This window comes from Rhinoderma darwinii, chromosome 8 (genome assembly GCF_050947455.1).
Source record: "Rhinoderma darwinii isolate aRhiDar2 chromosome 8, aRhiDar2.hap1, whole genome shotgun sequence".
In the NCBI taxonomy this organism is placed as follows: domain Eukaryota; kingdom Metazoa; phylum Chordata; class Amphibia; order Anura; family Rhinodermatidae; genus Rhinoderma; species Rhinoderma darwinii.
This window is the reverse complement of record NC_134694.1, coordinates 63,829,097-63,846,531: the sequence shown is the minus strand read 5'-3', so window position 1 is coordinate 63,846,531 and position 17,435 is coordinate 63,829,097. Positions and strand designations below refer to the sequence as shown.

The 17,435-nt window shown below is 44.2% G+C and overlaps 1 protein-coding gene across 2 annotated transcripts in view; it reads left to right on the top strand.

The window, feature by feature from the left end:
- Positions 1-17,435, top strand: part of TEX11 (testis expressed 11) — a 963,534-nt gene that overhangs the window by 363,828 nt on the left and 582,271 nt on the right. For both annotated transcript variants that reach the window (XM_075835681.1, XM_075835680.1), the window contains exon 11: positions 563-658. In XM_075835681.1, the coding sequence (XP_075691796.1) occupies positions 563-658 (96 nt within the window). The remainder of the gene's footprint in view (positions 1-562; positions 659-17,435) is intronic.

Genomic DNA, 17,435 nt, shown 5'->3' with positions numbered 1-17,435 from the left:
CAGAGAAATATAAATGCTCATTAGCTATCAAACAGAAATGTAAACTTGATTTTTGGTTATTTATGCCAGTGTTAGCACCATAGAGGTAGCCTTGGAGTTATAGAGAAGTGCATGAAAACCAGTGGCTTAGGCTTGGATTCCCACATGTAATATTAGATGCAGTTGTTGTTATTGCAGTTTTTTTATGTCACATCCAGGAATGGATCCAATAGAAAGGAAAAGACTTACCGGTATATATCTCCTCTATTTTTATCCACTTCTCCGGTTTAAAAAACAAAACAAAACACAAAATGACATAAAAAAGACTGCGTGTTTGAAACCAGACTTTGTCCCATTCCATTTCACCATGGGAAGTGTAAGCCTGCAGGTTTCCACAGCAGGCAATCTGAGCCCCCAGTCACTGGATGACATGGTGTGATGACAAGCTAGCACCAGGAGCAGGTTCTCTTCTGAATTTTGCTATAGAGCCCTTTCTCCTTTATGCATCTTCCACATTATACCACTGTGTTTTTTTCCTTCATGTAGTCAAAATGATCAACATTATAATTCCATTTTTCTGCAGGCCAAAGTTCTTAGATTACTTGCCACAGTTTATCTGGAGTGGGACTGCAAAATGCACCATGACAAAGCACTTAGTGCCATCCAACTAGCTAATGAGGTAAAATGCATTTTTTTTTTCTTATAAAATGTTTTCTTGTGGTTTGCTTACTAAAAGCAATGGAACTACATCACTCACAGATAAATTACTACCTAAAGACCAATCACATTTTATACACAAAAAAATAAATTAAAAGTTGTCTGGCATTTAAAATAGGAGAATGTGAATAACTTATGTGACGGACGTTCAGGTTTTTATTTTACTGAAATTTGTACAAACTTTATGTAATGTAGATTTACTGTTTTGGTCTTTTTTACTGTTTTACTATCTTCAACTTAATTTTTATCTACACCTACTCTTCATATTTTTATTAATTTTTTTAAACTTTTTTCCTGTTTTTAATTCTTTTAATCTTTCTTTTAATTTTGTATAAATGAAAAAAAAAAAAAAAAGAGAGGAATATGCCCCATTCCTTTTTGTTTCCTTCTCCAGTGATGGGGCTCCCCAGGAGAACAGCTGAGCCTCAGATTCCTGATTTCATGGGCAGTTCATGAATTTAGCTTGAAACTGCAGGACTCTGAAATTGACTTTTTCAAGGTCCTTTTCACTGAGGTGTTTGTAAATGTAACGGTGGCCCAGGCAAATTTATACACCCATTAATTTTTAACCCAAAACCCACATCATCATATGTTAGGTGGACCCCCGTAGATTCAGCGGAGATGATGACATTTTGGGGCATTGTGCTGCATATGGGGCTAATGAAGGAGACCGAGATTAAGCAATACTGGATTGCAAATATTTTGTTCAACACCCCAGGTTTTGGGTTTATGAAGGAAAGGACTCCACAATTGATCTCCCAGAATGCCCCCCTTCCTGGGAGTTAGTGGGAAAACAATGTGGAATTTGGTGCACCAACTGCTGGACCAGGGTTACCACCTTTGCATGGATAACTTCTATACCAGTATCCCACTTTAAGTGCCTCTCTACCAGTAGTACTGCAGCATGTGTCACCGCGCAAAAACCAGAGAGGCCTCCCAAAAACACAGCTTAGCCAAAGACTCAGAAGGGGAGAGAGCAGGGCACTATGTAGTGAAAACATGTTAGTCAAGTATAAGGGCAAGAGAAATGTCCTTATATTGACGACAATTCACGGCAACAGCACAAGGTACCTATCCCTCTACAAGGTACTGCTACAATGACCCACAAGCTAGATTGCATCCTGGTCTATAATAAGTACATGGGTGGGGTTGATCTGATGAAGTACTGAAGGTGTGCAGTGCCATGCGGAAAACAAGGATGTGGTACGAAAAGCTGTCCGTGCATAATGTACTGATGGAAATGCATAACGCTTATGTGCAATCTTGATGTGTAGGCGAGAGGGGGTCAGAATCCCTTCATTTTCAATGGGTGGTTATTAAAGCACAACTATTTGGAAACCGGGAAGGGGAGGGCCCTAGTACATCTGCTAAAGTGCCCAAACGGTAAAGAGAAGGACATAAAAAAGGTGTGTTCCATAAGGGGATTTGGAAAGGACACTATTTACCACTGTGAAACCTGGCCCAAAAAACTAAGCCATGAATTATTGTTTTCATGTTTCATTTACCACAACATTATACTAATAGCGACATTGCACCCACAAACAAAACTTTCCTTTTTGAGCCTTCAGTGTGCACAGCAGTTAACGTCCACATATATGGCATTGCCATACCCAGCAGAACCAATTTTGAAATGTATTGGTTATGGTTCTCCGGTGGCACAAGCCCGGCACATCATAATGGGCACTGAAATGGCATATCTGTGGAAAAAAAATTTCAATTTTTCCTTTGCACCACCCATTGCACGTAAATTTCTGCTAAACACCTGGGGGGTCTAAATGCTCACGTAACTCCTTGATAATTTCCTTTAGGGATGTAGCTTATAAAAATGGAATCGCTTTTGTAGGGTTTCCAATGTTTTGGTTCCACAGGGGCTTTGCAAATGTGACATGGCATCCGTAAAACATTCATGCAAATAATATCGCTCCTTCCCTTTTGAGCCATTCCATGTGCCAAACAGCAGTTTATGACCACATATATGGTATTTTCGGACTCGATAGAAATAGATTTACAAATGTTGGGTGTTTTTTCTCCTTTTTGTTTGTGGAAATATAACATTTTGAGCTTAAACTACATTTTACTAAAATAAATGTTGATTTTCTTTATCACGGCCTAATTCCAGTAATTTCTGCAAAAAACCTGTGGGGTTAAATTCTTGCTATGCCCTGTGACAACCTGGGGGAAAACTTAGCTCACAGGATCGCCATCTCCAGGGTGAGATGGTTGGCACACATAGAAAGTTCACTCCAACACGTTGGATAAGGGTTTAAACCAGTTTTATAGCAAAACTGTACAAAATAAACCCTAGGCCGACCAGTGTCTAACTAATACATTCACCAGGGGCGTAGCTAGGGGTGGCAGGCGGGGCATGTGCCGCGGGCGCAACCCGGTGGTAGGGAAGGGGGGGGCGCCGAAGAGCAGCTGATCGCTGCTGATAGGCGCCCCGTATGTCGGACACCTGCAGCAGCTTTAGGAAGAGCCAGGAAATTACAGCGTTCTGACTGGGGTCTGTGACGGCCAGGGAGTGGACCAGTCCAGTCACCTGACTTGTCACCTGACCTCACATCAGTGACATGAGGTCAGATGAGACTCAGGTCAGGGGACAGTTCCACTCCCGAGCTGCAGCCTTCCAGTTCTGCGGTTACACATGCCGAGATGCAGAGAGGAAGCTCCGCCCACAGCCCGTCCTGACCTGTCAGCAAGGAGACATGGTGAGTGTCTGTGTGTGTCTGTGTGTGTTGTGTGAATACAGTGTGTGTCTCTGTGTTTGTATGTGCATATGTTACAGTGTGTGTGTGTGTGTGTGTGTGTGTGTGTGTCTCTGCATGTGTTTGTCTCTTGCATCTACTACATTATCTGTACTCAGAGAGTTATCACTGTGTTATCCGTGGTGTTACATAGGACTGCAGATAACTACTACATTATCTGTGCTGTGTACATATGTGCCTGTGTGGGTATATATAGGTCTGTTTGTGAATGTGTCTTTGTGCTTGTATATTTGTGCTTTTTATGTATTTGTATATGTTCCGGTCTGTGTATTTATCTGCCGGTGTGTGTGCGTATATGTGTCTGTACGTCCATATATTTACCTGTAATGAGAGGGGGTAGGGAAACGGACAAGTGAGCCCTAATCTACCCGCCACTCTGTCCCTGACTACTTGCAACGACCCGCCCTAGGCGACGGGGAACAACTGGGCGGCGGTCCCTACGCTCAGTAAGTGCACGAGACAAACAGACAAGGGTACACAAAGCTAAGGGAAAAGGGGCAGTTGCCCACGGCAACACCGTGAGCAACAAGAGTAGTGAACGAGCCGAGTCAAACCAGGAGTGTACAAGGTACCAAACACAGAACAGGAGAGTAGTCAGTAAGCCAGGGTCAGTATGGAGCAGGATCAAATAGTTAGAAGCTGTAGCTGGGCCAGGAAACCACACGAGAAGAATCACAAGCAAAGGAGGAACAGGAAAGGCAGGTATAAATAGACAGAGGGCGGGAGCTAGCTCCGTCTGGCCAGGCTGCGATAGGCTCTCCCACTCCTAAGCCTGCCATCCTGAGTGGTGGAAGATGGAGTCAGTCTCAGAGACATAGACTCAGGTGCAGACTGATTACCTATGGGCGTATACACAGAAGTTGTGCCTGGCAGATCCTTTACATTACCTGTATATATATATTCCAGATGTGTGTATGTATATTTGCCTGTATGTGTAAATATCTGTCTTTATGTATGTACAGTATATATGTTCCAGCATGTCCATATATGTGGTTAATTTTTGGTTTGTGTAGGGGGTGGCAATAGAGAGTCCCGCACAGGGCGCCATCCAAGCTAAGGCCGGCCCTGGCTGTTACCAACCCTAGTCAGAAGGAACTCCGTCGCTGCTTGCGCCGAATGACCTCCTCGGCTTCTCCGGTAAGTCACACCAGGCAGAGCGGAGAGTGGTAGCGGTAGGCTACCGCTCACCGGTCTATTCACAGTGTGGAGCTAAGTACAAGGGGGGGGGTGTGGTGCTATTTACAAGGGGGGGGACGGAGTGTGGCGCTATTTAAAAGGGGGGGATGTGGCACTATTTACAAGGGGGGGGGAGTGTGGCGCTGTTTACAAAGTGGCAGCGGGCTGTGTGTGGCACTATCTACAAGGGGGGCTGTGTGGCGCTATCTACAGGGGGCTGTGTGTGGCCTCTTTAATTTATTTTCTTTTAATTTATTTTTATGTTAATTACATTATAGAACTACATCGCTTGTAAAATGTAGAAATGCTTTTATACTCGAGTTACATTAAAAAAATAGTGAAAAAAAAATTACACCTCATTGATTGGTAGGGAAAGAAAACATGGCGAGGGGGAAGGAGATGTCGGGAAATAAATTGGGGGGGGGGGCGCCAATCTGAATCTTTGCCCCGGGTGCAGGAGAACCTAGCTACGCCTCTGCATTCACTGTGCCTCACTAAGAGAATAAACCTACAAAGCCAGAGAGAAAAAAATCCCTTGGTAAACCTACAAAGTATTCGAGTATTGTGTAACCCAAAAAATACATCAATGAAACAAATAAGAAGGTATCAGCAAAGAAAAGCCATAAGGCATGAATATTTCAAATATGCAAAAATGCTTTATTAGAAAATTTAGGCTGCAAAACCACCCACAATATAAAAGATACACAAGACATGGGTAAAAAAAAGTTACCTAAAAAGGTAGCTGAATATCACACACACAAATATATATATCTGGGGATAAATGCAATATATGGTACCTGGCAAAGTAAGAGAAAGCGTATAGTTTACTCCAAAAACCAGGATACTGACCCATAGGTGTGTGTGTATGTGTGTATGTGTGTGTACAGGTAATGCATAGTGGACCTTAAATGGAATGCTTGGCCAATTGCTAATCAGAGAAAGAGTGTCATCATTATTGTGCGCATGAGTCATTCCGCGTCCACATACCTTCATGCCGGCGTCCATCCACCCCGTCAGTGAAGTGCGCTGATTCCGTCACTAAGAGACCCTTAGCCTTGTGCCCAGTACCTCAAAACACCCATTTTTCCTGCCAGAACTTCTGACTCCCACAGGCTGGCAATACCTGTCTTCCTCAGACAGGGAGCCCTGTGTGAATAGCATACACCTGATATAAAGAGCCATCTCAGGTGAAGCCTAACTAGGCTCATCAGACAGCCCAAGACATGGACTGTCTGTATGGAGTGGAAGCCTGCCCTTCTCCTTCACACTCCAGCAAAGCAAGGCCCTATTCCGGGTTTTAAACCCAAGCAACAGCAGAGAAAAATCTCTGCTGTACATGCTGGCTGGTTGCTTTAAACATGACCTGTCCAGTAGCTGCAGTGCTACATTCCCCCGCCCCCCCCTTTTCATAAAGGCCGGAGGACTTATCACTTTGCACTCTACATCCAGGGTCAAAGCTCCTACGTTGGGATACAATTACACATAGTGTCACCACTATAGTAACAGACCTTTGATAATCACCCGTGGGTGTATTAGACATGTGCTCCAGCAACTCTTCTAATTTGGCATGCATAGCATCCTCATCCTTTGTAGGCACTACTAGCTTTTGCTTATCACAGTTGTATTTACGCGTGTTGTGCCCTACATTCAAGGACCCGTCCGCATCCACGAAGTGGCTTTGTGTGTCACCCCTTGCTTCAGACACTGGCTCATAGTGTTCAGTAACACTCATCTCATGAGTATACACCGTATCATCTACAAAACCACTTTGACGCTATACTCCCCTCCATCTTGGAGTTTTGTGTCTCAGCATTTAAATGCTCAGACTGTCCGTCCAGAGACAATTTTTCACCGCAGACATCTCCGGGTTACTTCTATCAGACCCGGTAATGATCGTCTCTGCAGCAGTGTTAGGGCCCTCATCCTGCTTAGCACCGCTTGTTGCCCTTAGCAACCTGTCTTGTGTCACATGTAACTTCCATGGCTAAAGCACACACTGTATCAGTATCCATTGAACAAGCCTGGTATAACGGCTGCCGCGCCCTTCCCCGCCATTCCCACGGCCTCTGCTCCGGTTCCGGCGACCTCCCTCATCAGCTGCTCGTCACGAGCTCCACATACCCGGTCTGGATGCTCTGCTGGCCCTGGATGGCTTCAGGTGAGTGCAGCCATTACCTCCTTCCGCGGTCGGCATCCTCCATGTGCGGCTGCAGTCACTAGAGGGCTCGCGCGCTGACTCGTCCTGCCTTAAAGGGCCAGTGTGTGCCTTTATTCCCAGAACTTCCTATTATATACCCGTTACAACATCTGCTGCCTGTCCTGACTTCTGCTTTTCCATCCACCCGCCTCTACCCGCTGTGCCAAGCATTGCCAGGGTTCCAAGCATCATCTCTCAGACGACACCGAGGATCCACGAACAAACCGGTGAGAACAGTTATAGGTTGAACAAGCCATGGATCCCCTTGACACAGCCCTGCCTGACACGGCTGATATGGCTCAGGAGCTTTCTAGACAACAAGTCTGCCAAGACCAGCTGTTTCAGCTACTGCAGAATGTGTCCACTCGTTTTAACGAACTAGCGCCTCCGGCTACACCACCACCACAGCAAGCTCCTGTCTACAGTCCTGGACTTCACCTACCTACGCCTGCCCGCTATGAGGGAGACCCCAAGACCTGCAGGGGATTTGTTAACCAATGCACCATCCACATTGAAGACATGGCACATCATTTTTCCTCAGACCGGGCTAAGGTGGCCTATATCCTGTCCCTGCTGTCTGGTGAAGCGCTGGCTTGGGCATCGCCCTTGTGGGAGAAAAACGACCCGATCATATACAACATTCAGAACTTTCTCTCCACGTTTAAAAGGGTATTTGAAGAACCGGGTCGAGCCTCTTCTGCAGCGTCCTCTTTACTCAAGCTCCGACAAGGAACCTCCACTGTAGGCCAATACGCCATTCAATTCCGCACCTTGGCTACTGAACTCCAGTGGAATAATGAGGCTTTGGTATCGACCTTCTGGGAGGGTCTGGCGGGCCGAATCAAGGATGAACTTGCTGGCCGAGACCTTCCACTGTCCTTGGATGACTTCATTACCCTAGCTAATCGTATTGATATACATTTCCGTGAGAGACCACAGGAATCTGCTCGAGGCAATCGAAGTTCACGATTGGCACCAACCTTCCAAAGACCTCTTCTGGTCTCATCTTCCCCCCGGTCGGATGAACCCATGCAGGTGGAGAGAACAAGACTCACTCCTGAGGAGCGCCAGAATAGATGCAAGTTGAATTTATGTCTGTATTGTGGTGGAAAAACGCACTTCCTCAGAGACTATCCAGTGAGGCCGGAAAACTTCAACATCTAGGGCCAGCAGGAGAGGCTACCATAGGTGGAATACCTTCCTCTCAGAAGATGACCATACCAGCAAAACTGTCCTTTGCAGGAACCACTTTCGACATTCAAGCCTTCCTAGATTCCGGATCCGCTTGGAATTTTCTGTGCCAGTCCTTGGTAAATCGCTACCAAATCCCAGTGCAAAGACTCACCAAACTGTTGTCCATTGCTTCTGTAGATGGGAGGCTCCTACAGGAAACTATCTATCTTGTCACCGAGCCCATTCTCCTGTTAACAGGGGCGCTACACCAGAAACGTATCTCCTTCTATGTGTTAAAGAACTCTCTGAACCCTTTGCTTCTAGGTCTACCGTGGTTGCAGAAGCACTCTCCTGTTATTGACTGGACTGGAGGTCAAATTACCCGCTGGAGTGACTTCTGTCACCAACATTGTCTACTATCTATTCGCCCACCTATGCCTCAGTCTGCAGAACCTAACTCAGCAGGACTTCCTACTCCATATAAAAGCTTCTCGGATGTCTTCTGAAAACAACAAGCTGAATCGCTGCCTCCTCACAGGCCATACGACTGTGCCATTGACCTGGTCCCCAACGCCATTCCTCCCAGAGGTAAAGTCTACCCTTTGCCTGAGACTGAGGCCATGTCTAGGTATGTCTAAGAAAATCTGGAGAGAGAATTCATCCGTAAGTCCTTCTCTCCTGCTGGCGCAGGGTTTTTCTTTGTGGGAAAAAAAGACAGCTCCCTGTGTCCTTGTATTGATTACCGAGGATTAAACCGAGGATTAAACTATTTCACATTAAAGAACAAGTACCCATTACCATTGATCTCAGAACTCTTTGACCGTCTACAGGGGGCGAAAATCTTCACCAAACTAGACCTTCGTGGAGCCTATAACCTCATGTATCCGCGAGGGAGACGAATGGAAAACCGCCTTCAATACTCGTGATGGGCATTTTGAATACCTTGTCATGCCCTTTGGACTTTGTAATGCTCCTGCGGTTTTCCAGGCCTTTGTTAATGCCATTTCTCGAGATCTGTTGTACAGCTGTGTGGTGGTATACCTGGATGACATTTTAATCTTCTCTCCCAATATTCAAACCCATCGTGTGCATGTGCGCCAAGTGTTACTACGTCTGCGAGAGAACTCTCTGTTTGCCAAGCTAGGAAAATGCCTCTTCGAGAGAACCAGCCTGCCTTTCTTGGGGTATGTCATTTCCGACCAGGGTCTTCAAATGGATCCAGCCAAGCTGTCCTCAATTCTCAACTGGCCTCGTCTGCAAGGACTCAAAGCTGTCCAACGCCTGCTAGGATTCGCAAATTATTACCGCCAGTTTATTCCTCATATCTCCTCTATGACGGCTCCTATTTCTGCTCTGACCAAAAAAGGGGTTAATGCTAAAGACTGGAATGCGGAGGCCGAAGCCGCATTCCAAGCTCTTAAAGTTGCCTTCTCTTCTGACTCAATGCTACATAGACCGGATTCCACCAAACCATTTGTTCTGGAGGTCGATAATTCTTCTGTGGGAGTTGGAGCTATTCTGTCCCAAAAGACTTGTAGAGGGAGACTGGTGGCCTGCGTTTTTTTTCCCCAAATTGTTCACATCCGCTGAAGAAAATTATGGAATTGGAGATAAAGAACTTTTAGCTATTAAATTGGCCCTGGAGGAATGGAGACATTTGCTTGAGGGTGCACTGCACCCCATCATCATAAAAACCTCCTATACTTACAAACTGCTCAACGCCTAAACTCTTGTCAAGCTCGGTGGGCATTATTCTTTATAATCACCAGATTCGAGTTTCAGCTTCATTACAGACCTGCTGGAAAGAATACCAAGGCTGTTGCCTTATCTCGCTTTTTTGACCCCACAGAACAAGAGCCCAGCCCCCAGTTTATTATAGATCCGAAACGTATGGTGATCGCTGCTCCTGCTGAAGTGGTACACATTCCCCGAGGAAAGACCTACATACCCCCGAAAAAAAAGGGATTGTGTTCTGCGTTGGGGCCATGCCTCCAGGGTTTCTGGGCACCCTGGCATCAAAAGGACTCTCGATTTGATTGGTCGTCAGTACTGGTGGCCTTCCATGTCCCAAGACACTAAAGACTTTGTTTCTGCCTACTCCACTTGCTCTCAAAATAAAGTCTCCGATTCAAGACCTGCTGGCCTTTTGCACCCCCTGCGTGTGCCTGACTCTCCCTGGTCGCACATTGCCATGGACTTCATCACTGATCTGCCTAGTTCTGCTGGGTGTACCGTAATCTGGGTTGTGGTGGATCGCTTTTCCAAGATGGCGCACTTCGTACCTCTCTAAGGCCTTCCGTCATCTTCCCGACTTGCAACACTGTTTGTCGAGCATATCTTTCGCCTGCATGGTCTTCCTAAGCACATTGTTTCTGACAGAGGAGTTCAGTTCACATCCAAGTTCTGGAGAGCCTTGTGCAAACTGCTGGAGGTCAAACTAGACTTCTCTTCCGCGTACCATCCCCAATCCAATGGTCAAGTAGAGCGGATAAACCAAATACTTGAAGGTTTCCTCAGGAATTTCGTGTCTCCGAGACAAGATAACTGGGCAAGTCTGCTTCCATGGGCCGAATTTGCCTACAACAACCATACGGGGGAATATACCCGCTCTTCTCCCTTCTTCTTGGTGTATGGCCAGCACCCTGGAATTCCCCTACCAGTCTCTGTGCCTTCTGAGGTTCCAGCTGCTAACACGGTCCACCTCGACTTTCTACGGATTTGGCAGACGGCCAAGACTCCATCCACAGAGCCGTAGCCAGGTTTAAAAGAGACGCGGATTAAAGATGCAGGATACCGCCGCAGCTCCTTCCTGGGGTTAAAGTCCGGCTATCCACCCGGTACATATGTCTGAAGACCCCTTGTTACAAGCTAGCTCCTCGGTTTCTAGGTCCCTATGAAATAACTAAACAAATTAACCCAGTAATTTTCAGACTTCGCCTTCCTCAGTCCCTAAAGATCTCTAATTCCTTCCACATTTCTCTGCTGAAACCCACCATACCGATTTTCGAAGAAAATTCTGGTCCATCCTGTACCAGCGGCTGATGCCGAATTTGAAATTCAAGAGATCCTGGATGTCAAACGCCCTCTAGCCTTAATTCCCAGAACTTCCTATTTAAGGTTCCTCCTCCCTTCCATCCCTGCTTATTCAACCAAGTTCCCCGTGAGTTCCCTGTGCCCTAGTTCCCTGTTTCCGTTCCTTCTGCCTTTTGTCTCAATTTTCCATTACTGACCTCTGCTTGAACTTGACTATACTTGTCTGCCGCCTGCCTTGACCTATTGCTGCCATACCGTTACAACGTCTGCCGCCTGCCTTGACCTATTGCTGCCATACCCGTTATGACGTCTGCTGCCTGTCCTGACTTCTGCTTTTCCATCCAACCACCTCTACCCGCTGTGCCAAGCGTTGCCTAGGTTCCAAGAACGATCTCCCAGACGACACCGAGGATCCACGAACAAACCGGTGAGAACCGTTATACTGGAAGACCACCTCTATAGCAACTGTGAGTGCAATTTAGCCTCCCACTATGCCTTGAGTTCCATCCAGCTCCAAATTAGCTTTTAAAAATCAATTTATGAATACGAGCAGCTCGGAGTAGCAAAAACACACAGACACGTTACTGTATGAAAATGCTTCTACTTTATTCTTATCAGCACGGATATTTATATTCAGACCATAACAAAATTGCAACAACAAATTAGTCAGAAAGTTTAGATAAAGTTCCACAACTTAATTGTCTCTTAGAGGGGCCGTTCTCTCATCTTCCCTATTATTGCTGCGTAGTGCTTTGCACACAGCACTATGATTCTCCATTTTAATTATTATTATTGCTGCGTAGTGTTTTTGCACACGGCACTATGATTCTCCATTTTAATTATTATTATTGCTGCGTAGTGTTTTGCACACGGCACTACTGCCTTAAAGTCCCAGAACACCTACCTTCTAATATAACTAACTTGTACAAACATATAAGGATATGAGTATATAAGGTATACAGTAAGTCTAAAACACTTTGGAAAATATTTTTGCTTACACACTCCCCTTACCTCCTGGGAAAGTGTGGATGCTACATGGGTCTCAATGTCTACATGAGAAAGACCTGCAGGGGGCAGAACTTCTTAGGGTGAAGCAGTAACCCTTCTCACACTATACATGGCAGTAGTGTCCTCATTGGTACTCCTCGGTTCTCCGTCATAGCGTGGTGGTAGCGGCAGGAAGCACAGGAGATCAGTACCGGTACAGACAGGACGTGTAGCAGGAGGAACAGCGGGAATGGGTGCGATGACGACTGTGGTTGGAACAAGCAGCCGATGGGCTATGGCGTTCACCGATAGGTGGAGTTGGTCTAGTCGTGACTGGAGATCCTCCATCTCGGCCAGCATGGCTTGTTTTGTCAAGGTCTCAGGTTGACCAGCGGGATCCATGGCCTGAGCGTACTGTCACATTGCAGGTTTATGGACCCCGCCGTAGCAGGGAGGCAGCTGGCCAAACAACAGGAACCCCAGAATACAAAGTCCCGCACAAGGGTACCTGGATAGTCCAGACAGTGGCCGCAGCTCTGGCACTGATGGAGATGGGTGCAGCAGGTAACGCCAAATGTGGCGGATGTCAGAGGGGCCGCAGGGTGGCCAGACGTGGCGAATCCCTCTGGACGTGGCAGAAGACACTGGACGTGGCGGATGACACAGATGCCGCAGGTTGCGCCAGACGTGGCGAATCTCTCTGGACGTGGCAGAAGACACCGGACGTGGCGGATTACACAGATGCCGCAGGTTGCGCCAGACACAGGATGTGACATGACTCCGACACTAGGAACAGGTAACAGGGCACGGGTAACAACTGGAACGGGAAACACTAAGGGACCATTTTCAAGACAGACTTGGGATAACTAACAACACTCAGGCAAGGATCAGAAGGGCTGGGGCCTTCTTATAGACCAGGAAATCATGGCAGTTGATGATGATGATTTCCTCTTGTGCCCGCGCACCCTACGGGACACAGCAGACCGGAGCGTCGGGAGGTGAGTAAACCCAATGGTTCGTGGCCATGGACGCTACAAAGGGTGATCAGGCTGATCCAGATTGTAAAGCAGAGGGGCTGCCGCAGTGCACTACTGTCACTTGATGCAGAGAAATCGTTCGACAGGGTGCACTGGTGTTTCCTCAAAGCGATTCTGAGAAAATTGTTTTTTTCAGGTATGTTCCTGTACGCAATCTTAGCCCTTTATACGTTACCAAGTGCAAGAGTTTATTACAACGGCTTTGCCTCCAATAAATTTGGGATATCTAATGGTACTAGTCAAGGGTGCCCTATCTCCCCCTTAATATATGATCTGATGGTTGAACCTCTAGTGCAGTCCTTAAAAGATGAAAAACATATTATAAGGGTGAAAGTAGGAGAGGATAGTCATCTAACAACCCCTTACGCAGACGATATTATTAGGTTTCTTTCTATAGATTAAATTAAACTAAATCACAGTTGCTGCCGCTCAACATACCCTCTTCAATGGAAGTACAATTGAAATCTTTATACTCTTTTAAATGGGTAAACATTGGAATTTCTTATCTGGGAATCATGATAGCCCCAGATATAAGAAATATAGTTAGGCAAAACCAGTCTTGGTTGGTGAGCAGGGTCAAAGAGATACTCCAAAAATGAGAAAGAGTTAACCTCTCTTGGGTCGCTAGGATAAACGCATATAAATTGTCTGTGCTACCCATTATATTATATACATTTCGGTGCATTCCGTTGAAGTTCACTCAAATTTGTGGACGAGCTATGGCATCTAATTCTGCACTTTATATGGGGTGGGGGAGAGGTAAGGTAAGCATCACAGATAGAATCATGACCCTTCCACTAAAGGAAGGCGGAATGGTACTCCCCGATCTGCATACCTACTATTTGGCCACACGTGTAGAGACACTGAAGTTTTGGTGGGTAGAAAAAACATCAATGCCATGGGTTCAGTTGGAGATAGATGGCCTGGCGAGGGGTTGGTCTTTGAGGCAGCTAATGCTGTTCTTCATTCTAGATTTAGGTACCCCGATAAACAATCTTGTAGGAGATATTCTGAAAGAGTGGACACGATTTCATAAAATCGATGGTAAAGCATTAGTTAGCATAAAGCGATCAGATTTTAGGATCTCATACCTTGAACAGATTATCCCAGATTGTAATTCAAGGTAGGAAAATAGAACGTTTTCTCCAGCTCACGAGTCTTGGTGTTTTGATCCCAGATTTTGCACGGATCCTTGAGGTGTCACTTGATTAAATCATGATGCAAAGGAAGAAAAATTTCAATCCAGCAGGGAGTTTAAACAGAAAAATCTTTCACTTTATTGAAAAAACTTTTAGAACTTACACAAGCAGAGGGGTGGATGCACAGAGCCTACCTGTTTCAACCGATTCACTCGCTCTTAATCATGGCATGTCATACAACCTTACTGTTCCACCTTGCATTTGTATGTGCAATCACAGGTATGGGAACTCCCATTACCAACTTTTGCCCAATCCCTGGTTACATAGGGCGGAGACAGCTCAAGGGAATTCCAGCCAATTAACCATTTGTTGCCCCAACTAAAAAAAAGGTAAATATACACCAGTTTTGCTAATAACTTTGTATAGCACATATTATACCCATTCCAATGTGTTACACATAACTTGAGATAGGGGGCCTAAATGGATGTATAATATCAGGTAAATATTTAGAATGAATAATTTTTGGGGGAGATATGTGTTATTGTAGTGCTCTGTTCACATGGAGCTTTCTGCATGCAGGAAATTCTACCTGAAAAAATCAATCAACTCTGTTTTTTTTATTCAGCTGAACTCAGTAAAGAATGGAACTCCTCCCTAACAACCTGCTCTCTTTACCTTATGAAACTTAATCTTGATCAAGAGGAGCTAAAGCTTTAGGAACTCCAAGATACCATTAATAAAAACAAAGAACAACTAACTAAATTCTCAAATATACTGGGTTATGATGCTTAGGAAAAGAGAACACAAGAATTCTTGGAAAATCTAAAAAAAAACATAATGGATACAAAGAAATCCAAATTCCAGCTGGATTTATACGACTATGCCCATGACAAAGTGTATGATTGGGGCAAAAGAGATAAAGCCCGCATCAGAGCTAAATCTATTCTAAAGAAACATAAAAACCCTAAGAAACTATCACAAAGTCAGCACCGTGTTAGCTTCAGCTCAACAGAGTAGGATTTCATTGATGGAGGCACCGAGGGCTCTGAAAATGATACTCTACGAGATCAACAGAAAAAGAAATACCCTCATCAACAGGCACATCAATCAGGTAGATGTTCAACTTTAAAAAAGAGGCAAGAGAGATGGGAGAGAACATAGGAATAAGGAAAGACGAAACCCCACGTAGGTTGAGGAGCTATCGACAATGAGAGATGAACAAAATGTAATTAATCTCTCTTCTGAAACTCTATCTGCTAGTCAAGGGTTCCAAAGGGCTTGAATTTGAAAAAAGAGCTAATGCTTCATTGCTGACATTGACATAGATTCTCTTTTTCTCTTCACATTACAATGTTTGTTTTGACATACTGAATTTAGATCTAGATCGCTTGCTTCTCTTTTTCTGATAAAACAAAATTATTGTTAGTAACTTAAAATGTAAAATCTAATACTTCATATTCAACATTAGACTTTATTCCTTATTTTATCAATGTTTTTTTTTTTAAAAATCTGTAGACACCATGCATTTGTGTGTGCCGACCATTCCATTCTTTAGCCTGAAAATTCCAGCAAATCTATATCGGTAATAATAATATCTATTTCATATTGACACAAAATTAGGCACTGTTCACACTGAGTTGTTTTTTTGCCACGTTTTTAACACGCTGCAAAATACGCACAAATAAAAAGGCATCAAAGGACACCTGTGGTATAACTATTCCCAAAAAAAATTCGGAGTTGATTGATTTTTTTCAGGCAGAATTTCCTGCATGCAGAAAGCTCCATGTGAACAGAGCCCTACACAAACACATATTTCAAGAATGTTTCATTAATTATAAATATTTATCTGATACTAAACATCCATTTAGGGCCCTATCTCAGGTTATGTGTAACATATTGGAATAGGTATAATATGTGCTATACAAACTTATTAGCAAAACAGCTGTATATTTACCTTTTTTTAGTTGGGGCAACAAATGGTTAAGTGGCTGGAATTCCCTTGAGCTGTCTCCACCCTATGTAACCAGGGGCAAAAGGTGGTAATGGGAGTTCCCATACCTGCGATTGCACATACAAATGCAAGGTGGAACAATAAGGTTGTATAAAATTCCATGATTAATACCGAGTGAATCGGTTGAAACATGTAGGCTCTGTGCATCCAGCCCTCTGTGCTTGTGTAAGTTTTAAAAAAAAATTCAATAAAGTGGAAGATTTTTCCTTTTAAACTCAGCGCTGGATTGAAATTTTTCTTCCTTTGCATCTGGAATTCAAGGAGTTGGCAGAAGAAAGGGCTTTATACCTTGAACGACATAACAGACGACAGTGGACTGGTAAGCTTCGAAAAGATGAAGATCAAATATGCCTTAGACCCTGGGGCCAACTAATCATACATCCAGCGGAAAAATACTGTAAGAAGGTTTGGCATATTGGGGAAAATTGACCAATTAGTTAAGACTCCCTCCCAAACCAGAAAGAAGCAAGCAACAAGAAGAAAGAGAAAGAATGTATTACAGAAAGTTCGCATGGTGAGCAAATTATTTTATTTTAGAAAATAATCTCTCCAAATAATGAAGACACAGAATTTGTTCAGGAGAATTTATTAAACACCTCCACCACTTACAAGAGTACGACACATGATGAAACAAAGAAAGAAAAGGCACAAGCTAACAACAATTCTCATATCAATAATGACTTTACAGTTGTTCATTTGTCAGTTTATATATTGAATACCGATCATCTTAAAATCCTGAAAAGAGGATTGAACTATGTGCCAACAAGTAATTTTGATCTTTATCAAACGTTATTAGATGTGAATAAATTTGTACGTTTATTGACGGTGAAGAAACACTTAGTGGAGGAAGATCAGTCCCTTCTTTAAAAAAACTATTTGAAAAGTACTCCATCAATTAATGACTTTGAGAACTTCACTTTTGAGGAACAGATGACCATCTAAAATCTCCAGTCATTACTCACAGAAAATTCTGTTTCAAGCGGACTTTTAAATTCTCCCAACAATGAGAATTAGTTGTCTAATCCTTCTTTTTATCCCTTGTCCTCTAGATCGAGTGCAATGGATGATTTTCAGCTAGCAGTAGAAGAAGCTCTAAAATCCCTGTTTAAAAACAAAAATAAAATTGTTCATAATCTCACCAAGGGAGAAAATTTAGCACTAAAAGAATTAGGTGAACTCAACAACATAGTCATAAAGAGTGCAGACAAGGGAGGGTCCGTG